The sequence below is a fragment of the Pempheris klunzingeri genome, chromosome 4 (genome assembly GCF_042242105.1).
Source record: "Pempheris klunzingeri isolate RE-2024b chromosome 4, fPemKlu1.hap1, whole genome shotgun sequence".
Taxonomy (NCBI): domain Eukaryota; kingdom Metazoa; phylum Chordata; class Actinopteri; order Acropomatiformes; family Pempheridae; genus Pempheris; species Pempheris klunzingeri.
The window spans coordinates 19579474-19606260 of NC_092015.1; the positions used below are offsets into that span (position 1 = coordinate 19579474).

Here is a 26787-nt window from a genome sequence, read left to right on the forward strand (position 1 = left end):
GGCTTTTCGTGTGGCCTTTTAACGTCTTGGCCTTTTATTCGCCAACTGTATTAATCTAGATTCTACAGCAGTATTTTAAATCTCAAAACCGGGCGCTGTGACTGTTACTCTATTTTTCTATATTCCAAGACGAAGGAGGGCTCGAACTGATTTGAGGGCAGTAGTTTGGAAAGTCATTACAGCATCCCCCGAGTTCCGGGTGACCGCTCTTGGATAAAAATGGTCCCGGAGACGTCTTGGACGTGGCGCACTCCTCTTGGCACGGACTAAACGTTGCGGCACATGGTATTTGGTGAGAGTAAAAGTAGCTGGCTTGTCCGGAGATCATGTTAAAAGAGCAGGGATCCGACAGCGGCAGGGTGCATGCAGGGATGGATGTGGAGAAAGCGGTGCAGGCGGTGCCAATCTGATGGCGACGGGTTTGCGCGCAACTGACTCCAATGTAAGACTGTATCTCCTGGTGCGTCTGCACGAACCTGTCGGCGTCTGCAGCACTTGTTGCGCTCAGCCGGGACCGCTGTGAAACGAGCGATGTGGCGTGGTTGGGGAAGCGGGGGTGAGCGCTCAGATAGGTCCCTGCGCCAAGGTGGGTGCGCACTGGTGTTTGGAGAGGCAGAAACGGCGGCACCGGCCAGTAAAACGGACCCGCTGTGGCCAAAGTCACGCTGGTTGCGGCGGCGGAGGACATCAGACGACCTCCTCCCCTTTTTAGTGCAAGCTTTGCCCTGGAGCCAGCTGCGGCCCTGCGCCGGAGTTTCCCCGATGTGCCACCTATGAACACGTCCTCGCTGCAGGGGTCCAGCATCCAGTAGTTGCCTTTTCCCGGGTCATCGTAGTGGCGCGGCACTTTGACGAAACACTTGTTCAGACTCAAGTTGTGCCTGATTGAGTTTTGCCACCCTTGTCTGTTCTGTCGGTAGTATGGGAAGTTGTCCATGATAAACTCATAGATGCCGTTGAGTGTGAGCCGTCGTTCCGGGCTCTGGCGGATCGCCATCATGATGAGCGCGTTATAACTGAAAGGAGGTTTCTCGGGTTTAACGCTTCCTTCTGCTCCCCCGCTTTTCTTTGATTCCCCCTTATTTCCGTCCCGTTTCCCACCTGCACCCGCCGGCTTGGTGTCCACTTTAGCGCACTCTTTTGGGCTTTCGCAGTTCTTTTCACTGCCAAAGTTTTCCTCTTGAGCGGGTTTCTCCGGATGTGCGGAGCGCAGTTTCTGGGACGGAGAAGGAGACTCCTGGTCCCCCATCATCACTCCGTCTCTCCTCCACAACAGGCTGCTGATGCTGAACGAGGACTTGTGGAGAAATCGGTCCGAAGTTTTCAAATCGTCCATCTTAAAGGTTAAAATCACTCCGGTGCGCAGAGCAGAGCGCGTCACTGAAGCCACAGGGCGAAGATGCGCTCATTTAAAGAGGTGAGGAGCCGAAGACGCACTGGCCAGACAGCGTGACAACAAATGCGCATGATCACAGCAGCTCGGGACTGGTTACATACAAAAAGTAGTGCATTACTTTGTCTCTGGAGCTAGAAGTGAAACATCGGGGGGGGGGGGGGGGGGTTAATTTGTGCATGTTCCAGTACTGGAAGAGAGTTGACTACTCAGTTCAGAAAATAGAACAACTAATTTATCCCAATAAAGTTATTTTATCACTTTTCGATTAAATCAAACCAAAGCAGTAAGAAGAACATACTGTCATTAGAGTGTCTGTTTGCCTCGGCTCTTCGGGGCCATTAAATGAGGAATCCGATGTAAACTGGTTATATTTTAGATGTAACGGAATGTGCCGTTACCAAACCCACGTGCTCCCCACCTAAAGCGCGCCCTGAGACGTCAGCCTGCCGTGGATCCGTGTGACTGATCGGTGAACTCTGGGCTTCAGTCATAACACTTCCTGACTCATGAAACTCAACCCTCTCACACGCGTCTTGCCCTCCGGGATGGCCTCACCTTTCTCTCCCATTTATCTCCGTTCCACGTGTTTAAGTATCAGCGTAGTGAAAATGCACCTATGATGGCGGATCTTATTTTGAAATCCGTTGATGAACTTCTCCAAACGAAAGTGCATTACTGAGAAGACAGAAAACAGGCCCGGGCCTCACGTCCCCTCGTGCAGGCCAAACTATACACTCAGATGAGCAGATCCTCTCAGTGCCATGCTGCTTTATGGCAAACTGATCAAAATAGAATCTGTCTGGATCGTGCTCGCTCACATTCCTAAACACACGCCCCTGTAGTTTGCATTTATGTTTTGTGGTGTTCTGATGACTTTCATTTAAGAGCCTCTCTGCCGTGGCCTGTCAGAGCTCTGCCCGACCTTTATCATAACCTGAAGCGTTAGCACACCCTAAATCTGATCTTTATCAGGTATTCTTCCACAGGACAAATGCCTGAGAGAGCAAAAACACAATGCCACCACTACTGTGATGACTGGTAATGATGTTTTCAGCAGCTTACTGTACTGTCTCAGTGACTCCTGGTGGTTATACACTTTCCAAATCCAATCCATAAGACAATAAAAGGGCAATCAGTGCAGTGATATTCTTTGAATAGTTCAAAACTGACCTTTCATTAATTTGAGCATCAAATGGTTTGCTACTCACAGAGGACAGTACTCACACAGACAAGCTTTGTGAGGGGCATAAAAGGGACATTTCTGAGCCTTTCTGACAAATCAAAAAAGGCTAAAACAGGGTCTGGGGGCATGCAAAGATGTAAAGTTCTCCTTTATTAGAAAAATACAATATTGATTAGATTTCTAAATACCCACAGAGGAAGAAAGTTCGCCATTTAATCTGATAATAAAAAAAAAACCTCATAATGAAATAAACCCTGACCTCACTACAATAAGCTGAACACTAATATTTGATGATTGGCCACTACAATATAGTGACATGTTCCTACAGGCTGCCAGACGTTTACTACTATCAAGACAATAACTAAGTTAAGAGCATTCCTACGGTGAAGGTGAGTTTAAATAGAACACAAGTGAAAACGTATGGGTGCACTGCCGTTTTTGATTCTGGTGAATGTGTGCTCTCCGGGCCTGCACCGCAACCGACTGAGGCCATGCTGCAATTCAGCTCTACCATGGCTGTAACATCTTCTTGTTATTAACCAAATCAACTGTTATACCGGGGTAGGTTACAGTTCATATGCCAGACATCAGACATGACGACCGGAACCACACATACAATCTGTTACCATTATACCTCCTCTCAGTCAATTTGATAGGGGCCTCCCTCCGTAATCCCTGCGCCGCACAAGTGAGCACTTGTTGGGAATGTTTCAGGCACTGCAGAAAGCATGCATTGTTGTCTCAACACTTGTAATCCCCTTGGATCTTTTTCTTTGTTTAATATTTTATATCATGTCTTATGTTGTTTACAACGATTTTGCAGTGGCAGCCTCGAGACATTTGCCTGAGAACACAGACCTTGGAAAGAGAAAGAGAAGTTGTGCGCCAAAGATTAGAAAGTATATAATATACAAGCATAAGTAAAAACTAAATATAATAGTTTTAATATTGCCTATAACTGGTTTTTATCTCGAAAACACCCATAGAATAACATTAGAACAGCTTAAATTCCTGTGAATGTTTCTTACACAGCAGCCCACTAATAACAATGCCAAGCATTCAGAAATAAAATATATAGCACTCTATATTAATATTGCACCTAAACTAGATTCACTGAAAAGTAGCGTGACAAATTCCAACATTTCAAGTGTTTTGTACTTGTGGTCATCCCATGTGAGAGTTCCCTCTGCCGTTTGTCAGCCTGTGAATCGTGCAGGATCTCTTCAGGACCTGTTTCAACACAGACCTACAAGAGCCACAATAAAAACCAATAGACAGGGAGGGAATTTTCCACCATAACCATCATTATATCCTGGAGTGAGCTTCATGTGGTGGCCCTCAGTTGTGGCAGTGCAGCATAAAGTTTTCCTCCGGGACATTCTGTGTTCCCCAGATCTCTGTGCCCAAACAGGAGAAAGCCCTGGCGTAAACAGCCCTGAGAAACTCCCGACTGCAGCAGCCGTTTGACAGAGGATATTGCCTCTTTGCTCGGTGTGTCATCTGCATTGAAAAGAAGAACCATCATCGTCATCATATGCGGCGAGCACATAAAATTCAACTTCATAGATAAACATCCTGAAGGCCTCTGGAATCTGCAGTTCTAGTGCTCTTTCCTAGACTTATGCTGAGCTCATTTATCACAATGCAAAAAGTCAACAAGTGAACATACTGTTGAAACTGCCCATGAAGGCAATCCCTAGTGAGTCATGATTGTTGCCTTTGGTGTGTGCTCCTATCACACCCCAGCCACGGCCCTCGTACACCGTACCATCACCTCCGACAAGAAAACTGGAACACACACAACGTATGGTTGAGGCATTGAAAGCAAAAATACAATTGCCTGGACTGTTTGAGTTACTCACTTATATCCAATGTCGTCAAAGCCCCTGTCTGTCATATGCATCCTCTGAATGCTGACAAGACGGTCAGTACACTCTTTGAGGCCTACGCAGCTTGACAGAGCAGTGTGGTGTATGACGACTCTCTGGGCAGGGCCTTTCAAAGCCTCCTTTTGTCGAGGGGCAGCTGCTCCCCACTGCTGCCTCGAGACGATGGGAACTGAAAAACAGTTTGAAGATGAAGATGAACAAAAGCACTTTCAAAATTAAACCGTTGAAAGTAGAACATAGATTTAAAAAAAAAAAAATATATATATATATATGTATATATGTAGTTTAAGGCTGTTTGTTGTCACCTTTTTGGTCCATAGCTCCGTCCACAGATGCCTTTGGTTCTTGATGACTGACTGGCAGCAGACTGTGCAGCTGGATTATGAAGGAGCCCGTTTTAGAAGGTGTGGTCATGGGAAGTACACCTTCCTCATTCTTTGTTGTTCCATGTGGATGAATGCCATCTTAATGAGCACACAACTTACTTTCCAGCTGGTCATACTGGCTGAGAAATAGTCTTGAGTTGCCCAACAGGTTGTTTGGAATATACATGCTTGAAAAAGAAGGAAGTTGAATCGACAGCGTCGACACAACACAGTGTCAAAAAGACGGATCAGTCACGACTGTTTGAAAATGATGTAAGGAATCACCAGGAATTTTAAGAGGAAGTCAGTTGTATCTGTTTTTGCAATATCAAATAGCTGGCATGCTTTTACAAGAGGAAGAAACATACAGTGAAAGTAATTACTGCATTCATTACATGTGTATTGGTGTCATGAAACACTCAGAGGCACTTTATGCATCTGATTCTTTTAATCTAACAAAACACATTTGAAAATGACAAGTGTTAAAAAACTATTAATACATTATATTCACATGATGGTGTCGGACAAACTGCAAGTCACCATACAGGGATAACTTCAGGGTCTACAAACATTAGCAGCACAGCAAGAGTAAAGAATACTGTAGATGCAAATGTTAGACCTCTTCATTATCACCAGCTCTACTCTGTCCACCTGTGTCCACAGTGAGGGGCCGTGCACACGTAGTACAGTCTCATAGCATCCTGTCAGGAGAAACACAACATAGATCTTCCATTCACTTCTTAAGATCCAAACTCCACATGTGAACTACAGGACAAGATGGGTATGAAAGTGGGCAGTGGGACACAATACTGCACACTACTGTTAATGCTTTATGAATGAGGCAGGCTGCTGACCACAGAAAGCCAGTAATCTTATTCACAGACAAACAATCTTAAGACTATAGGTCGAACATGATGTACTTCATTAACACAGATCATTACCTCAGCCTTCATACTGTGAGGCTGGAAGAACACTGCCTCCTTGTGACCACATCTGGGGAGAGACACAGCAATAAGTCAGAAACCGTGACTACGATCACAGCCGCTCAGTGTCATAACGGTGCATATGCTGGTGCTCGTGCAGGAAAAAAACCCTGGTTGAATTCTTAAGGTATACAAAAATGCAATTATGAAGCCATTAAACCACGCACAGCCCCACAGAAAAGTTGTATCACTTCTTTTACCGCAGCTGTTGCTTCCACTTTTCAAATCAGACCATCTGCGCATGCGCGTACTGATCATAATATGTGATGATTTGTGAGACAGCGCCTCCATGTGTGGGAGGACTGAACAACTTTCAGGCGTACCACTATTAGCATTAACACCAGGCAGTATGCTATTATTAATAGTATGGAGCAAATGAAAACACAACTTCATTTCACATTGAAATTATTGATGTAAAGGCTCAACATAATATTAAAACGGAGAAAAATTCAAATAATAACAACAGACCGACACTGAAGTGAAAGTGGCTCATTGTGGAGACAAAAAGCCCAAACAGGGACTTTATTGAGATTTTGACATTCATGCCATTAACCCAAACGAAACCCAACAAAGACAGTGTCGTTATCTTCAGTTGCAAAAATATCATTTCTGCCAGACCCCCAGATATTCACCCAGACCTCGTCATGTTTAGACAGCTTGATCACACTGCTGATGCTGGCCACTTGGCTACATTTATCAGGCAGAGAAGTCTGATACAGAGACACAACTTTCTCTCCATTCTTGAATATAGCACACTGTCCACGTCCATACACAGACGCATGCACAGTGAAGTAGTACAGGCCGTCCTCGGGGCAGGTGAAGATGCCTGTGCCAGGACTGTAGCCCCCTCCCTCGTCGACCAGCACAGTGGAGAACTTCAGGACTCCAGAGTGACTGGGGTAGCTGTCATCCACTTTCAGCTTGGCTGTGAAGGCCACAGTGCCTACAGGGGGCAACATCATTCAAAATTAGAGCAAGGGCTTTGTGTTGTAAAACTAAACCCATTCCGTGTCTGTCACAACCAGCAACACGAATTACTACAACTCGAATTATACATATAAGACTGCACTCAGTCAAGACAAGACAAGATAAGACAAGTCAGAATCAGTTGGGGACTGCATGAAAACGAATGGGGTGGGGTTAAAACACCAGCCCTTCTGTAGTGTTATTATTAATATATTGTTGGGACTGTCGTCTTAGTTAAGAGATAAATTGCAACATTTTACTTGAATGTGGTTCTGGTTGTTGTTAAGATGCAGAATAAAGAGAGGGTGGGAGCTGCTGCAGGATAGTGAGATCTCTTGAGAAATAGCATTCAATCATCAAAGGCCCTCCCCCACTTTAACCCCCAAATCTTTCCTTGAGAAAAAAAAAAGAAAAATGCACAACTATCCCAGTTTCCTCAGTAGCTTATCTTCATAATAATTTTTGTACAGTTCCTTACCATACATTACAGTATAACACACACCAAGAGTGTGGTCACATGTTCAAAAATATCTCAGCATGTTGTGTAATGATGCCACATACTGTGAGCATCAAATCATCCAGCAGGGTGTAGCACTGTCGGACTAGCTTCATAACAGACAGTTTCTCTGACTCTCTCCAGAGTGGGACATTGAAATGTTGGCAGACATTGGGCTTAAGGGGGAATAAAATTATGTTTAAAATGCTGTTTGTTTTTCACCTGTTGGAGAAATGCCATCTCCACATCCTGGTTCATCAGCCATGAAGAAAACCTCTGATGACGTCCACACCTTTTAAAAACAATGATTAAATAAGTGAATGTTCTCATCTTAATATCTTGTCATCTTACATTTTATCTTAATATCCTTAATATTTGAAAACGTTAGCAAGAGTAAGACAAAACTAAGTTGGGAGCAAAGAGCCATGTACCTGTTGCTGTCTTTTTTTTTTTTTCAAAGCTTAAAAATTACAATGGAGATGCTACACCGCAGAGGAGCCAATCAGACAAAACTTCTTTGTGATTTTTTTTTTTTTTTTCAAATGAGGGATCATTCCTTGCTAAACAGCATAAAATGAGACATGCAGGCAGATTTGACTCTGACATAACTTTAGTGTACAGCTGTAACCTATATAATGGGTGCAGAGACACATTGAAAAGACACAAGTCAGATAGTAGAAAAAGATGCATTAAACACTCCACCAGCACACTGAGGAGCAATCTACTGCAGCCTTAAGATGATGGTCACTGAAAAACAGTTTGGAAGTGATAAGAATCATATTGAAAGTGAAATAGCTGAAAGAAGAATGCACATATATATATTTACTTATTTCAAATACCTGTAGTTTAAGGCTGTTTGTTGTCACCTTCTTTGGTCCACAGCTCCGTTCACAGATGCCTTTGGACCAAATACTGCCTGTGAAATAGTCTTGAGTTGCCCAACAGGTTGTTTGGAAATATACGAAGTTGAATCGACAGCGTCAACACCACACAGTGTCAAAAAGACGGATCAGTCACGACTGTTTGAAAATGATGCAAGGAATCACAGGGAATTTTAAGAGGAAGTCAGTTTTGCAATATCAGCAGCTGGCATGCTTTTTCCAGAGAAAGAAACATACGGTGAGAGTAATTACAGCAGGAAACACTCAGAGACACTTGGTGCATCTGATTCTTTTAATCTAACAAAACACATTTGAAAATGACAAGTGTTAAAAAACTATTAATACATTATATTCACATGATGGTGTTGGACAAATTGCAAGTCACCATACAGGGATAACTTCAAGGTCTACAAACATTAGCAGCACAGCAAGAGTAAAAAAAAAAAAAATGTAATGTGAGTTACTGTAGATGCAAATGTTAGACCTCTTCATTATCACCAGCTCTACTCTGTCCACCTGTGTCCACAGTGAGGGGCCGTGCACACGTAGTACAGTCTCATAGCATCCTGTCAGGAGAAACACAACATAGATCTTCCATTCACTTCTTAAGATCCAAACTCCACATGTGAACTACAGGACAAGATGGGTATGAAAGTGGGCAGTGGGACACAATACTGCACACTACTGTTAATGCTTTATGAATGAGGCAGGCTGCTGACCACAGAAAGCCAGTAATCTTATTCACAGACAAACAATCTTAAGACTATAGGTCGAACATGATGTACTTCATTAACACAGATCATTACCTCAGCCTTCATACTGTGAGACTGGAAGAACACTGCCTCCTTGTGACCACATCTGGGGAGAGACACAGCAATAAGTCAGAAACCGTGACTACGATCACAGCCGCTCAGTGTCATAACGGTGCATATGCTGGTGCTCGTGCAGGAAAAAAACCCTGGTTGAATTCTTAAGGTATACAAAAATGCAATTATGAAGCCATTAAACCACGCACAGTCCCACAGAAAAGTTGTATCACTTCTTTTACCGCAGCTGTTGCTTCCACTTTTCAAATCAGACCATCTGCGCATGCGCGTACTGATCATAATATGTGATGATTTGTGAGACAGCGCCTCCATGTGTGGGAGGACTGAACAGCTTTCAGGCGTACCACTATTAGCATTAACACCAGGCAGTATGATATTATTAATAGTATGGAGCAAATGAAAACACAACTTCATTTCACATTGAAATTATTGATGTAAAGGCTCAACATAATATTAAAACGGAGAAAAATTTAAATAATAACAACAGACCGACACTGTAGTGAAAGTGGCTCATTGTGGAGACAAAAAGCCCAAACAGGGACTTTATTGAGATTTTGACATTCATGCCATTAACCCAAACGAAACCCAACAAAGACAGTGTCGTTATCTTCAGTTGCAAAAATATCATTTCTGCCAGACCCCCAGATATTCACCCAGACCTCGTCATGTTTAGACAGCTTGATCACACTGCTGATGCTGGCCACTTGGCTACATTTATCAGGCAGAGAAGTCTGATACAGAGACACAACTTTCTCTCCATTCTTGAATATAGCACACTGTCCACGTCCATACACAGACGCATGCACAGTGAAGTAGTACAGGCCGTCCTCGGGGCAGGTGAAGATGCCTGTGCCAGGACTGTAGCCCCCTCCCTCGTCGACCAGCACAGTGGAGAACTTCAGGACTCCAGAGTGACTGGGGTAGCTGTCATCTACTTTCAGCTTGGCTGTGAAGGCCACAGTGCCTACAGGGGGCAACATCATTCAAAATTAGAGCAAAGGCTTTGTGTTGTAAAACTAAACCCATTCCGTGTCTGTCACAACCAGCAACATGAATTACTACAACTCGAATTATACATATAAGACTGCATTCAGTCAAGACAAGACAAGATAAGACAAGTCAGAATCAGTTGGGGACTGCATGAAAACGAATGGGGTGGGGTTAAAACACCAGCCCTTCTGTAGTGTTGTTATTAATATATTGTTGGGACTGTCGTCTTAGTTAAGAGGTAAATTGCAACATTTTACTTGAATGTGGTTCTGGTTGTTGTTAAGATGCAGAATAAAGAGAGGGTGGGAGCTGCTGCAGGATAGTGAGATCTCTTGAGAAATAGCATTCAATCATCAAAGGCCCTCCCCCACTTTAACCCCCAAATCTTTCCTTGAGAAAAAAAAAGAAAAATGCACAACTATCCCAGTTTCCTCAGTAGCTTATCTTCATAATAATTTTTGTACAGTTCCTTACCATACATTACAGTATAACACACACCAAGAGTGTGGTCACATGTTCAAAAATATCTCAGCATGTTGTGTAATGATGCCACATACTGTGAGCATCAAATCATCCAGCAGGGTGTAGCACTGTCGGACTAGCTTCATAACAGACAGTTTCTCTGACTCTCTCCAAAGTGGGACATTGAAATGTTGGCAGACACTGGGGTTAAGGGGGAATAAAATTATGTTTAAAATGCTGTTTGTTTTTCACCTGTTGGAGAAATGCTGTCTCCACGTCCTGGTTCATCAGCCATGAAGAAAACCTCTGATGACGTCCACACCTCTTAAAAACAATGATTAAATGAGCAAACGTTCTCATCTTAATATCTTGTCATCTTACATTTTATCTTAATATCCTTAACATTTGAAAACGTTAGCAAGAGTAAGACAAAACTAAGTGGGGAGTAAAGAGCCATGTACCTGTTGCTGTCTTGCAGGAGAATGGTGCCAAATGTAATAAAGGCAAGCAGAGACACAGCCGTAACTTGTTAATCTGGTTTCCAGGTGCACCGTGTAACCTGTTCATTCAACTTTTTTTTTTTTCCAAAGCTTTAAAATTACAATGGAGATGCTACACCGCAGACGAGCAAATCAGACAAAACTTCTTTGTGATTTTTTTTTTTTTTTTTCAAATGAGGGATCATTCCTTGCTAAACAGCATAAAATGAGACATGCAGGCAGATTTGACTCTGACATAACTTTAGTGTACAGCTGTAACCTATACAACTGGTGCAGAGACACATTGAAAAGACACATAGCGTAACAATACAGTGATTCAGGCAATGACAGCAGGACTAAGACAACATTGATCTATGTAACGACTGGTTCAGTGCATTTTTTTGTTTAAATCAATTCCAGGCACTTTAGCTAAAAACGCGGACTTGAAATACAAATTCCTGCTCAAATAAACCAACAGAAGAGACTTGTCCCTTGTCCAGATTCTTCAAATTCTTGTCGGTCAACTGCTTGTGGTGGCGGAGATGTGGAGCAGTTGTAGAACTGGACAAGTCAGATAGTAGAAAAAGATGCATTAAACACTCCACCAGCACACTGAGGAGCAATCTACTGCAGCCTTAAGATGATGGTCACTGAAAAACAGTTTGGAAGTGATAAGAATCATATTGAAAGTGAAATAGCTGAAAGTAGAACGCGCATGTATATTTACTTATTTCAAATATCTGTAGTTTAAGGCTGGTTGTTTTCACCTTATTTGGTCCACAGCTCCGTTCACAGATGCCTTTGGACCAAATACTGCCTGTGAAATAGTCTTGAGTTGCCCAACAGGTTGTTTGGAAATATACGAAGTTGAATTGACAGCGTCAACACCACACAGTGTCAAAAAGACGGATCAGCCACGACTGTTTTAAGAGGAAGTCAGTTGTATCTGTTTTTGCAATATCAGTAGCTGGCATGCTTTTACCAGAGAAAGAAACATACGGTGAGAGTAATTACAGCAGGAAACACTCAGAGACACTTGATGCATCTGATTCTTTTAATCTAACAAAACGCATTTGAAAATGACAAGTGTTAAAAAACTATTAATACATTATATTCACATGATGGTGTCGGACAAACTGCAAGTCACCATACAGGGATAACTTCAGGGTCTACAAACATTAGCAGCACAGCAAGAGTAAAGAATACTGTAGATGCAAATGTTAGACCTCTTCATTATCACCAGCTCTACTCTGTCCACCTGTGTCCACAGTGAGGGGCCGTGCACACGTAGTACAGTCTCATAGCATCCTGTCAGGAGAAACACAACATAGATCTTCCATTCACTTCTTAAGATCCAAACTCCACATGTGTGAACTACAGGACAAGATGGGTATGAAAGTGGGCAGTGGGACACAATACTGCACACTACTGTTAATGCTTTATGAATGAGGCAGGCTGCTGACCACAGAAAGCTAGTAATCTTATTCACATTATTTCATTTATTTATTATTATTATTTCATTAACACAGATCATTACCTCAGCCTTCATACTGTGAGACTGGAAGAACACTGCCTCCTTGTGACCACATCTGGGGAGAGACACAGCAATAAGTCAGAAACCGTGACTACGATCACAGCCGCTCAGTGTCATAACATCTCAGTAATTTCACAATCAGTTTAAGTCAAAAGGGATGGTGGTGTACTCCAAGGGTATATATGCTGGTGCTCATACAGGGAAAAAAACCCTGGTGGCATTTTCAAAGTGTACACAAAAAGCAATTATGAAGGGACAAATGAAACCCAATACCTCTGAGTTTAATCTATCTTTGTAAAAGTGAAAGGGTTGTTGTTTAGTGAGCACAATTGTTGAATCTGTTGAGATTTGACACGGCTGCATTCCCTGTAAATATTCTGCATACATTTGTCTGGTGGTGAGAATGAGGAGTTTGTTCTGTCTCTGGTATGAGTGTAACTCTAGGTGACTGTTTGTTAACACATGAGACACGGTGGAGTATATAAAGGCTTGTTGCTATGAATTGGGAATTTAGTAGTAATTTCTCTGCCCTCTTGTGGTCAAAAATCACTTACTGTTAAGCTGCTATTCTGTGCCGAATGTCAGAAGATTGAATTAAACTGAATGTTGCACCAAAGTAATAATACAAGAAGTTTAATCCTTAAAAACAGATGAACAATTAGACACGTGGAGAGAAAGAGTGAGGACGACTTATTATGATAAAACTTACTTGGGACAGGGGTGGTCCTCTGTTCTCGGTAGCGTTGGATCTTGAGATACATCTGCGATGATTTGTGTCAACTCACTTTGGAAAGACAGAAGAAACATGCCAGATGACATTCAGACATAATATACTAATATTTTAATGTTTTACTATTGTGGACACTACAAACATCGCCATTGCTATGTTTAGCTGGTATAATAGTATGTATAATTGTAAAAATGTGTTTACATAAATAATAATAAAAAAAAAGCCATTCTTAAATGGACTGTTGTATTCAAGCAAAGTGTTCACCTGAAAATGTCTGGTTTATGTGTGTAACTTGATTTATCAGTGACCAATTTTGCAAAAGTAATGGTTGTAACACAAGTACAACTGAGACGTTGCACCTGTAACGACATGCTACAGTGATGTCACGGCGTCTTGTGTATGGCTGTGAATCACTACAGCAAGATAAAACAACTGCAGGCGAGTAAAAACAAGATTTTCAGCATATTCAGTTGCTCTTTCAAGCAAAGATGAAACGCACTGAAAACAGCACAGTGTTACAGCCATTGGTCAGTTTTAAGCTAATCGAGATCTGGGTAATTTCTGTGATTCACTTCTTTTACTTACTCAACCTCGTGGGTGATCTTGTTGACATAGATGCAGCTGTTGTCTGCCTCTTGTTGGTAGTCACAGTTCCTGCACTGTGCACAGGGTATTCAGCAAATGATTACAGGCATGCGATGGCTTGACTTTTAAGCACACTGTCTTTGTCCTTTTGTTAAGTTCTGTATGATTTAACAACAACAACAAACTATCACAGGACAATTACCCTGTACATAGATCTATGCTATTCCAATGTAACCACTAGCATGTTTGGACTGATCCCACTTTAGCCGTGAGATTTGTGCTTTGTTCCAAGTGTTTTCAAATACTTTATTACTTCAAGGACTAAGAATATCTGATTAGTCTGATAATGTCTGTCTGGCCTCCTGTATGGGTTCTCCAGGGGCCGTTTCACACGCAGTGGATGAGGTGACACAAAAGCGACTAACTGAGGACATTTTAAACGTCCCACAGTCGTGTATGGAGGAGCAATAACTTTGCTATTACATGTAAACTTACCGCATACAGCAGGATACGGTTCTCCTTGTCTTCTTTAGGGTACAACATGTTGTTACTGGAAGACAAAGTCAGCGTGTTCAGTGGGCTTCTTAGCTTTTCAGCTGAGACTCATCGTTTGCTGTTCATAAACACAATGTTTAGGATAACATGCGTGCAGCTGTTACACATAAACGTTAGCTACTTAGCTAGCTTAAATTACCCAGTTCATGGCCACTATTCGGGTACAAACTCACCATTCTTGACAAAACCGTATCCCGACAAACCCTGGTTCATATGTCCCACTGTCTAAATCCATTGGAAAACTTTTATTTGAAGCTAAACCTGACAAATATTAAACACGATGCTCGGTCAGTTCTTCTACCGCCGCTGTAGCTTCCTCTGTTTTGAAAACAGGTCATCTGCGCATGCGCACACCAATAAATATGTATTGATTTCTGAGACAGCGCCTCCATGTGTGGGAGGACTGAACAACTCTGAGGCGTATTTACTACTGTTGGCATTAATGCAATACAAAACTATACTAGTAATGGAATGGAGCAAATTAAAACATAATGTAATATTCATTGTAACAAAATTCAAATGATAATAAAAGACTAAAAGAATAAAAGACTAACACTGAAGTGGCCCCTTGTGGGGACAAAAATATTATTAGAGCAATGACTGTGTTGTAAAACTAAACCCATTATGTGTCTGTCACAAACACCAACATCTCCCTATAATTATTATTATTATTATTATCCCATGACAAGACAAGACAGATAGGGACTGTATGACAATTAAAAGGGTGGAGTTTTAAGGCAAACTCTATAAGAATAATTTGCAAGTAATAATATGCAAGTCCTTACAAGATTTCTTTGTGTTTTTGCAAATGTTAACATGAATAAGAGAAATCCAACTTGGGAGCAAAGAATCTCATACCTGCTGCTGTCTTGCACGCGAAGACACAAGCAAAGACACAGCACAAGTTGTTCATCAGATTTCTGGGTGCACTGTGCAACCTGTTCATTCAATTTCAAAGTTTCTTTTGAAACCTTTACATTACAAGGGAGGAGCTACACTGCAGAAAAAAACAGAACATCTTTATGTAAATGTTAGTTTTTTAAATGAAGGGTCATTCCTCGCTAACATGTTCTATAAAACAGTATAAAATGACAGATGCAGGCAGATTACAGATACTCTGAGATAACCTTGTTGTACAGCTGTAACTATTCTAACTGGTGCAGAGACATTTTGAAAATAGAAAGTATAACAATACAGATGAATTCATACAATGACAGCAGGACCAAGACAACACAAATCTATGTAATGATCGGTTCAGTGCATTTATTTTTTGCATAAACTTGAAAAGATTTGAAACACAACTTCCTGTCCGTATTCTCCAAGCTCTTTTTTTTTTTATCAAGCACTTCTAGTGGAAGAGATGTGCAGCAATTGTAGAAGAGTCAGGCTGTCAAAAAAAAAAGCTGCATTAAACACTCCACTGGTGAACTTCAGGACTCCAGACTGTTTTTGGTAGCTGTCATCGACATTCATCGAAGGCTATGGGTCTGCCTAAAGTGGGCAAAGTCAATGTTGGTGATTGGACTGATGTTCAGACATTTAAAATAGTATACATTTGTTATTTTGTCATTTGTATTTATAATGTTAAAGAGGTTACATTTACTCTGCAACAGTCTATTACTACAATTGAAAACAGAGGTATGACTGTTTCATTTTTCTCTATATATAAAAGCCAAGACTGCAACCCAAACTCATTTGTATTCCTTTTCTAAATATTTACAAAATAAAATTGCACATGCATCTAAGCAAAATATGTACAGGGATGCAGACATTTTTCACGTCATGATCACATATACATATTTATTCACTTTGTAAAGCATTTACTAAGTGTAGATGAGTTGTCATCTGCCATGACTGAGGACTGAGGATGACATGGCAAAAAATGCTGATATAAAAATACATTAATGTACATTCAGTAATACAATTTATGTTCTACATATTATGCAAAATTGAACTGAGAAGACAATATAAAATGTCTGGATGAGGTGAGACTATGCAGCATTAAACATCCAGTCACTATCAAAATATTCGATATTGCTGCCTTTTTTAAATGTTTTTTTTATGTTTATACCATTAGCTGACACAAGTGTTTCTGGCTTGTAGAGGTCCACCTGCTGATGCACCATGTTAGAAAGTTATTCTGATTCTTAGAATAAGCAACGGAAAACGTTGGTCATTGCTTTCCAGGCAATTTAATATAATCATAGAGAAAAAAACACAGTGTTCATGTTGTAGTTTTGACACAGAGGAATTTAGATGATGACAACGGAAGGAAGCGGCACTGGTGCAAAGATAGTCTCAGAACTTAACGGCACAGGATGACAGCAGACATGTTACAACAACATCAGGATCTCACATGCAGCTCCAAGTGACTGTGCAGGAAAAATGACTAGATACATGATAAAAACTGCCCTGTGGTGAATGATCAATTTCAGTATTTATAGTTGTTCCAGATTTAAGCAGTGGAGTAACGGGTGAATGGGCCTCATTGTTTGTAGGATTCTTCAAATTCTCGCTAGTTGAGTAATAAAACCACAGAGTTGCTATAGAGAGAGTTTGGTCAGCGCTAATTATGGACTTCCTGTTTTCAAAAGTAAAGTTTAGTGTTAGTATTCAGAGTATAGATATTAAATTTCCAGGTTTGTCATGCTCTTGGTATTTTCTGTGTTGTTTGTTGTTGAAAGACATATTTACATGCTGTCCCAGCTTCATGAAAGAACCACAAATGTAACAATAATCCATAATAAACCAGGGGTTGCTTTCAGGGGTTATTTGTAAATGAATTTCAGTGATTTCTATAGGGTGCCCCTCCTTGTCATAAACCACTATGCTTGATCAGAAATGTATAACATTTTTAAATGTTCAAGACACAGCAAGAAAGTGTTATTTATGATGCAATGACAGGCCATAATTGCCGTTAAGTTCACTCTTAAACACAAAATATCTATATAAGTACAAAAACATACAATGCACCTAAACACTATTAAAAATATAACCAAAACATACTGTATAGTAAAAACAATCTATTACATTCTGCTGTGTATCCTCCTCATTGTTATCATTTAATAATCAGCATTGTAAACTGGCTAAACAGTGCATATTTTTAGATCTCCTGTTTATATCACAGTCTACTAGTTTATCATTTATTGTTTGTATTGTATTGTACTGAACGCTCTATTCTTGTTACCCACTACTGCTGTAATGTTGTAAATTTCCCCATCGTGGGACTAATAAAGGAATATCTTATCTTATTTTAAATTACGATTAAAGCGTAGTCACACAAGTATTTCAGCAATATTTCACACTCCTTCGTCTCACTCCTTCAAATAAGGACATTCTGACACTGACTCCATTACCCTAAATGAGACCCAACAAATACAGTATCATTATCTTCTGTTGCGTTGGTTTCATGTCGACTATGACACCTCAAATTAACCACTCCCTGTTTCCTTCAGAGAGCTGGTCTACTGAGCTGAACTACTCTTCCTGTGGTGGTGACATCAGAATACATAGATCTGCTGCTTGAGTCTGTGCAGTAATATGTGTGTTAGATGAGCAGTGGCTTACTTGGTTAGCAACAAAATTAGCTTTTTTTTTTGGCTCTTCTGGAACGGGTCTAGCCAAAACAATAATCAAGCCCTAATAATGGTCACACATTTAACTGTGAATATCTGGATCAATACTTACACAAAACACAGTCTTATACAGACACAGGCAGAAATGCATCCAAACTGCACACATGCATGCACACACCTCTCAAAATTGTTGTTTGCAGGTGCTGTGAGGTCTCCAAAACAAATAACAGTACTGATGAAGGATAGTATTGATTATTTTATTGACATTTCCAATGACACAAGGAACTTACTTTCAACAAATTCACCATGAATTAGTGAAGTGAATTAGAAAAAGAATAACAAGAGTGGTTGTTGGCACATTTTTGCCATTTTGACAGAGGCAAAGGTGTGTATGTTTTTTGTCTGGGTGCAGAGTGTTGCCCTTCAATAAGGCTAAAAGGAATTATGGGTCTATCTAATGGGTCCTGTCTATTTACCTAATCTATCTACAGTATCTGGTACAATCAATCAATCAGTGGGTCAATTGATCAATCAATTAATCTGAATGCGTGGTGGGATCTCAGACCAATGGGTACAGAGCTGCCCTCATAGGAGACATGACTGCAATTACAGTAAAAAGATTGTAGTTGCACATGGATATATTAAACCTTTTCTTTATCGGTTCTCCATGTACCTGGTCTGAACACGGTCATCTGCAGTTAGTCTATAGAGTATAATACACTGTATGTAGAGAGCGGCTCACAGTTGCTGCAGTCTCTGCTGATTTTCTGCACCAATTCTTTGAGCAATTGTTACACTACAAACAGAGCAATGTAGAAGACTGAAGGAGATTGAACTGGAACTATGATCAGTATTGATAAGGTGGTTCTTAATGAAAGCTGCATTTGACATGGTACCGTAATGGTCATGTGTATTTTCAATGTTTCAAAGTGCATCACACACTTTCTATTTTAATGGGCAAAAGCGCTGTCTAAGTGAAGGAGAACGGGGTGATTACAAACAGATGTTTTCAACTGTGATAATCAGGACTTATTTGGAGGATGCTCAGAATTTTTTTTCACTCATAGTTTAGCAGAAGCAGGATGCCCTTCATGTTGCACTAGCTCCTTCACTACCTTGTTCCATATATAGCACACTGACTTAGAGGGGATTACACACTGCTGTTAGCAGTGCTCTGTCTGTTTAGCAATAGTTGGAGCCTGTTATATATATATATATATATATATATATCTGTCCCCTCCCCACCCCTGAGCCTTTGATCCCTGAGCTAATTCCATGAATCGCCCAAATCTAAATCCACTGATAGAGCAAAGGCGCATGGGAGCCGGGAGAGAGAGGCATGGCCGACAAACAGACAGGATGGGGGAAGATAGAAAGGAGCTCACATTAAGATATGTCAAACTTCTTCTTGTCCGTTTTGTGAACAGTTATGCTCCTCCGGAGTCAATTTAGCCAACAGTGGGGCCACGTGCCATCTGTGTGCCCGTTATATTTCTTTACAGATGTACCAGCGACCCAGTGCGCCAACTCATCACAGGGGACTGTCAAGCCTGGCTGACGTCACCCATCCAGCCTCTGTAATCGAAAGAGACGCTAATCCTGCTCCTCACCAAAGCCTAGCAGTGGGGTGGGGTGGGACAGGGAGGGATATTGAGAGAGGCATGAGGAAGGAAGTTGGATACAAGGGAGCGCCTGTAGGCTTTGAAGTGGGAGACAGACACAGCGCTGACCTGGACAAGTGAGACAGGTGCCGCCCTAACTGGAAGGAAACCAGTCACACATCCACATTCTGATCCTCTGCTAAACTCCTGAGATATCTGAAGGTTTGGGACACCCCCCCCGCCCCCCCATCCCGGCTTAGCCCTGGAGGCCAATAGCCTCACTGAGGGCCCTGCGGAGGGGGAATGCTGTGGGAGCTGCTCACCTCCTCTTGCACCCCCTCTCGTATCATCTGCATTCACTGTGGAGGAGCCAGGCTTCACCACTGTGGAGCTGTGCCAAGATGGAGAAGACTTCTGCCTGACTGCAAGTGAGGGGTAAGAGGCTGCTTAAATGTTTGTGTATGTGTGCGAGTAATATCATTGACACCATCAGCAACTGTTGACTTGAGTTTTTCCCAGGCTGAAATCCCCTTCATGTCCTCAGCATGCTCTTAAACCAAATACTTGATGATGATGCTTGATATATGAGTAAGTGTGAATCTTAACGCACCCGAAAGTCCCCATCAAAGTACGACAAGGTGCGTTTAGTGGCTTTCAAATGTATCATACAATCAAGAGCAGTTGAAGTTTGTTGGTTTTGTAATTAAATTGTACATATTCAAATTCCTTCTCAGCACTTCTCATCCAAAAACAACGTTACTACAAGTTCCATTTAGTATCTGTTTTGGAGCTTTATATAAATAATATAAGGCTTGGAGCTTTATATCATTACATTACAGATCTTTTCTATAATATTACAAATATTATACATCAGCCTATTTATACCATAGATTAAGAAGGAAAGCAATGAATCTAGTTTGATTTACATTGGGTTGCTATCCATGGTACTAAGTAACAAGATGTTAAACTACTGGAATGTCCTACAAAAGGTTTAGATCATTAAATCCTACTTCATGGTAAGGACACTTTTTAGAACAGATATATTACAGATGTAGGAGGCTCAGAGGTTTACAGAAATCAACTCTGCCGCAGGCTCATATGTGGTTGTGTGTGTAAATGCTTTTATGTGTGTTCTTTTTTTAGTGCAAGACAGTAACACAACATTGAGGTTAAAAAGTGAGACAATTGATCAACCCCAAAACATGAACTTCAGTGTCAATGGAAGTGGGAAATGAGACATAGAAGAGAGGACAAAGCAAAAAAGTGAGATGAATTTAATTCAAAGTTATATGTTGTATTTTTACTATGACTGAGGTTTAGTGTGCGTGTGAGCATGTGTTGAAGGGTGTGAATGGACATCATTCTCTATAGGGATGTGTGTAAAGCTTGGAGACGAAAGAAAATAATAAGAAAAGGTTCGGAGGTTTGAATGTTGTGAAGATTTTTACGAGTCATTGCTGGTCTGCAACATTAGGACTGTTTGCTATAAGTGTAAAAATAGCTTTGATTAAACAGAACGCCCTTGTGACGTGCTGTAACTGGACCTCAGAGTTTCAGTCATTGCATAAGAACAGGATGTTGCAAGAATGCTTAAAAGGATGTTACTCACTGGGTTATGGCCCATTTATCCCTTTTATATCTGAATGACTGTAGAAATACAAAAATCCGATGATAAGCAGAAAGTGTCTGTGATGGAAACAGGGAGAAAATTCTTACCATTTCATTTGCTATTTTACAGTTTCCACTATCTGATGAGATATGAATTCCATGTGAAAAGAAACATCATGTACATATCTATTTTGCTCATCATCTGGTTTGTGGTCATAACCTTGCAACCTTGTTCCTATCTATAAATCATAATGACACGTGGTTTGTGGGACCAGGCAGATGGAGTGAAGCTAGTTAAATCTTCCCATGAGGCTTATCACTTTTTATCATTTCATTGAGCTCTATATCCTACTGTAATTTGTAAAGTCTAACCATTTTATTCATAATATATCTTTTATTGTAAAGTGCAGTTTGTTTGGAACCATACTTACTGTATACTGCATGTTTGAACCTTCGGCATGCAAAGTACAGTAGGCTGCACAAACAAATTGTGATTGTTGACTGAGCTGAAACATGCAGGTGTTTAGAAAGAGTGTATATGAGACGGATTACATGGAGGTTAATCTGCTTCATCATAATAGCTGCTGAAAGTTTCCATCCCAGGTGGCACACAAACGGCTTAGTGTGACACAGTTGTTAGCAGCATAATATCAGAAATTGAATTGTAGGACTGCGCACATTCACAAGTGGGTCAAAAATGATAGCACTCTCCCAAAGCTGATCCTATTTAGACGAGTACAGGGTGTCCTCGTTTTTGATGGTTGTGCAAACTGGCTTAGTGTTTCTTCACTTGTCATATTATACAATCAGCTTCAGCATGTTGATAGGACCAAAATCTTCCATATTGAGGTAGTCGGGCAGAAAAACCTGCTAAAATTAACTCAATCAATTCGAGAGAGAGAGAGAGAGAGAGAGAGAGAGAGAGAGAGAGAGGAAGGAAGGGTGGAGGAACATATTGGTGAAATTCTTTTGAAATTCTTGATTGTTTACACCATGAATTCTTCTTCTGTGTGACATGTTCAAAGCAACCAAGCACTCTTGTCGGTGTCAGACATTATGGAGGCCTATTTTTAAACCAGTTTTAGACAGACACAAGTGTGTACTAGCATATAATCAAAATAAAGAATTGTTCAATATAATTCAAATTTGATTCAAGTTCCGTATATCTCAGAACAGGCCTAAAAGGCGGTGCTTACATGCTCACAATGCTAACACTACCATTTTAGTTGGCATGCTAGCATCAGCGCAGCTAAGGCTGATGGGAGTGTGGTTAGTTTGGGAGGTTTTGCGGGCACATTTTGACGTGATGACAGCTAACAGCTATTGAGATGTTTCAGTCTGGACCAAAGTGGTCCATTGAAGAGCTATGCCACTAGCATAGCTAAAAAGGTATCTGTGTGTAATTTTTGCACAATTTTCTTAAAAGCAAAATAATAAGATTTCTCTTCATAATGTCTAAAAGCAACTAGCGTGCTTTGATTTTTTTTGCCTTGTGTTTTTGTTGTGATAAGTTATATTGTGCAGGAAATACTGACATACCAAAAAATCTGCATACATTTCGAAGAAGAATTCACAAGCTCTTTTAAACTAGTTTGGTTTACCACATTAGTTTGACGTAGCATGTGCCTGCTGCTGACGATACCAAAAAGTACCCGACACACGGTCTAAAAACAGCACTGGAGATTAGATATGTGTCTCAACTGAAATTTCATTAAACAGTAAGCAAGATTTAACAGATTGTGTCATTACACCAGACCTCTGAATGACAACAAACCATGATTGGTACTTATGGAGAGAGGACAGATACCGAGACACAGTGAGAAAAAGAAAGAGGGAGCAGGAGAGAGGGATAAAAAGAGGATTCGGACAGATCCTCAGTCCTTCTTAATCCCTCGTCGGCTTTTCTGGAGACCATAAACAGATTGACGTTGGACGTGGACACAGGCTCGTGCTTGTAGCTCAAACAAGTGACTGCTTCACAGATACTGTGCACCCAACATACAGTCTGATAAAGGCCACACCAAATGGTGCCAATAGTGGCTGAGAGATGTTACAGGAGCTTTGAAAGGCTTCAGCTTCCAAGGCTTGCAGCCCTTTGTAGAGAGTGGAGCTGACAAGGCCATAACAGCACATTATGTTCTGTTGGACTCCCTGTCCGAAATGTTAGAGTTAGAGGACATAATCCACTTTGGTTGCTGTCCAATCAAAACCCTGGGATGTTGGATACTGTGATGTAATTCAGCTATAACTCTGGGGCGTGAGGGGGGCAATAATGTCATGTCATAGAAAACATGAAATAATTTCATGCAGTGCCTCTGAATGTCCAACTGTGGACCTCTGTTGTGCAGAGAGACATGCCAGAGTGACAGTAACAAGGCCATGTAAGCCACCAGTAGGCTGAATTAACCTGAATTAATTATCAGCCACTGTAGATGTTTGTTTGTTACATTGCCCTACGTATCAGACATCATTGATCTGACATCCAGAGATCTACATATCTGCAAATACTATTTGATGTAGAAGCTGTTCATGTGATCATTTAGAGATGCATATAATCTCAGAGTCATAGAATGAATGTAATGAGGTCTTACCCAAGGGGCTTCGTCCTGGCTCTTCCAAGGGAAATTCAAGGTTTAAGTGAGTTCTTACAAAGGGGAGAAAAGGTTTCCATGCTGAGAATGGCACATGTCCCTTTGCAGAGGCTCATTATGGCTTTCTTACCTCTGCAGAGAAATGGAGGAGATGATCGGTCAAGATCCAGACTGTGAAGACATGCAGAGGAAGGACCACCGATTGCCATTTCAGGTATGTTTCGAATAATTGCAGTAGTGTTGCAACCCAATGCAGTTGAATTTATCACATCAAGACAATATAACAGTTGTAGATTAAATTTCATGTTACATTTATTACATTTAAAGCTAAAGTTTTGTAACCCACTGCATGACAGTGGTGACACAAATGCTGAAGTGAGACACAAAAAGTACACAAAATCTAAGAGGTTGTGTACGTGTGTGTCTCTCTGTGTGAGTATGTGTGTGTGTGTGACTGAGAGAGAGGAAGAAATCTGAAGGATTAGTCAACATGGGTATCAAAACTAGAAAATATACCTGATTTCAAAACTACTGAAACAAATTTAGAAATTCAACTAAAACGATGTTGCCTTAAGCAGAACTTACTTTCAGTGTGTCTTTTCAGCTCAGTTCTCAGTCAGGACTTCCCCCTTCCCCCCTCCAGATCTTCCCTGAACCTGTTGAGCTTGTCCTGGGCCCTGAGACGACTTTGAACAACCTGGACCACAACCACGAGAAGGAGCGTCTGCCCTCCATCGTTGTGGAACCCACCGAGGTGAGTGAGGTGGAGAGCGGAGAGCTACGCTGGCCTCCAGACAACATCGACATGGACGAAGACGAGGAGGACCTGTTCTTGGAGCAGTGCATCCCCCCAGCCAACATCGCAGACTGGGGAGACGAGGAGGAGGAAGAGGAGACGTCAGTTATACTGAGCCAGCAGCCAGGCTTGACACTCATTGGTGGGTTTAACAGGTTATCATAATTTCTGTCATACACTCTCTCTTATGATTGCAAAAATATTTTGATTTTAGTTTGGTAGAACATGTTCACACAAGTATTTGCCTTTATAGGTAATCACAAGTATGGAAAACCCCAAATCAGTGGCCGTGACAGAACTGCAAACAGCACAGATTTTTGTTTTCCTGCCCTATTTGAAAAAAAAAAAAAACCTTTAATGGAAAAACTGACCAGCAACAGATCTAGTGGATTATCACACAGAGTCATCATTTTATTCCACTTCACTGCTCTAATTTTTGGTGGGATAATGTTTGTGTGTGTGAGTGAAATACTATCCAGCTGACAAACTCAAATTTCATGGCCACCACAAACCACAGAGCTAGTACAGCATTACAGCACGTACATGGAGTCAGCATTTCCATTGCACCTAGTTGCTCTAATTTTTTGGGGAAAATTGTGTGTGTAGTTGTATTATATTATATTATAATGCTGTATTACTGCATAAGTGGCAAGTTATCCACTAGAAAACATCTTAGCAACAACCCAAAACACCTAAAGTCAAATTCCTAGTGTCTTTTAGTAACTCCATATGTAACATATCCAGCAACAGCCGTGAACACTGTTAGCAATATGCCAGTAATATTTGCAAGTTCAACAGGCACATCAAGATTATATTAAATCAGACAATACATTTCAGATTAAAGCCTGAACGGGAAAATACATAATGCAGCCACATTCAAAGGAAGAACTGTACTCTGAGAGTTGTATTCTGATGTTGCATATAACCTCGCAGAAAGACGCTACAAGCATTTTTTGTTGCCTTTTGAAAAATACACTCATGCTACATTCACAAGAGGTCAAAACTTAATTGGAGTGACTGTGAATCTACGAGAATTAATGTTGAAATGGAAGTTCAACATCATATTGTGCATACAGTAAATGCGTTGATGCTAAATGTTTGGAAAAACACAACATAAAGACAGCATATGTTTCTTTCTGCAGACCTTCAGTCGGATGCTTTTAGAGATGACACCCCCACGCTTCCACCAAGCAGTGCTCCGGCCCTCAACTGACTGACAACTCTTCACCTCTGATGACTCTGTGGTACACATGACACGAAGGGTGGCAAAAACTATGACAAAACATAGCAACTGAGAGTTTGACAATGACAGATGATGCGAGTTGTGAACTGAAAGCCAATGTTGATGAAGAGGAGAAAACACAAGTAAAGCACTGATAAACAGCTACATGACAACTGGGGCATTTATCTTTATATCAATGCACACAAGAGGAGCCATATACAGACATGCCTGCACACGGGGGAACCTGAACATGGACACAAATACGCAAACACACATTCTCACACACAAAAGTCAGCTTGCTGACGCTGGTGACAAAGATTGAGTAACAGGGTGCATTTGCTGTATTTGTATTTTTAGAGAAAATCTTGCTGAAGCCGTGACTTTGTGTTTCATTTCTGTTGTTATTTCCTCATTTTTAAGGGCTAAAAGAGAACATCCTGCCATGGCAACAAATTTTATTTAGTTTGTGCTTTGTTCATTTTCTATATTTCATCTTTGTCTTTGATACAGATAAGAGCCTGTACTGTATTACACGTTTGTCTGATCATCATTTTGACCCCCAACACGTGTCTAGATACACTTACCTGGTTATTCCTTCAGTATGAACAGTTTTTATTAAAGCGCTGTTAAATGTCCTGTCTGTTTTTCACCGACCACATTCAGTGGTTATGTTATTTGATCGAAATTCCTCAATGAGGCAGCCATATCACAGATCAGATGCCTCATTGTGCGCTATGCGAGTGACTAATACTGACTAATGTTGTCGGAATTTCCCCTCGGGGATTAATAAAGTATATTGATTGATTGATATTGATTATCAAATCAGCATTTTCCACAAGGTTACAGAAATCACTGGTCAGAGGCTATTTTTTTCTTTCTTTTTGTTGGACATTGACTTGATTGGACACTCAGTTTGTTTGTCATGAATGTTGGACCAAAAATAGGAGGGCAGCTTTAGTTGCTTTTCATGACAACAGTTGTAGGCGCCAGTGAGAATGGTAGTTGTGCCGTAATACTCTAATTTGTGTGTAGGCTGATTTGTGAATAACTTGTATATATGGAAAATGTATTGT

General features: G+C 40.9%; 4 protein-coding genes across 4 annotated transcripts; 1 reads left to right on the plus strand and 3 right to left on the minus strand.

Annotated features, from left to right (window-relative positions):
- Positions 1 to 109: 109 nt before the first annotated feature.
- foxg1c (forkhead box G1c) lies at positions 110 to 1336 on the minus strand. The gene has a single exon (XM_070829865.1). The coding sequence runs from the start codon at positions 1334 to 1336 to the stop codon at positions 110 to 112; it is 1227 nt and encodes a 408-aa protein (XP_070685966.1).
- A 2211-nt stretch (positions 1337 to 3547) lies between these two features.
- Positions 3548 to 5066, minus strand: pglyrp5 (peptidoglycan recognition protein 5). Its single transcript, XM_070829664.1, has 5 exons — positions 4954 to 5066; positions 4774 to 4843; positions 4442 to 4637; positions 4249 to 4367; positions 3548 to 4079 (listed from the first exon to the last, which is right to left on the minus strand). The coding sequence occupies exons 1-5, from the start codon at positions 4966 to 4968 to the stop codon at positions 3904 to 3906; spliced, it is 576 nt and encodes a 191-aa protein (XP_070685765.1). The 5' UTR covers positions 4969 to 5066; the 3' UTR covers positions 3548 to 3903.
- A 6898-nt stretch (positions 5067 to 11964) lies between these two features.
- Positions 11965 to 14657, minus strand: polr2i (RNA polymerase II subunit I). Its single transcript, XM_070829438.1, has 6 exons — positions 14495 to 14657; positions 14262 to 14316; positions 13767 to 13840; positions 13161 to 13235; positions 12455 to 12506; positions 11965 to 12225 (listed from the first exon to the last, which is right to left on the minus strand). Exons 1-6 carry the CDS (start codon positions 14554 to 14556, stop codon positions 12163 to 12165), a joined length of 381 nt encoding a protein of 126 aa, XP_070685539.1. The 5' UTR covers positions 14557 to 14657; the 3' UTR covers positions 11965 to 12162.
- Positions 14658 to 23838: 9181 nt separating this feature from the next.
- lbhl (LBH regulator of WNT signaling pathway, like) lies at positions 23839 to 25705 on the plus strand. The gene is made up of 3 exons (XM_070829410.1): positions 23839 to 23910; positions 24340 to 24634; positions 25635 to 25705. Exons 1-3 carry the CDS (start codon positions 23839 to 23841, stop codon positions 25703 to 25705), a joined length of 438 nt encoding a protein of 145 aa, XP_070685511.1.
- The last annotated feature ends 1082 nt before the right edge of the window (positions 25706 to 26787 follow it).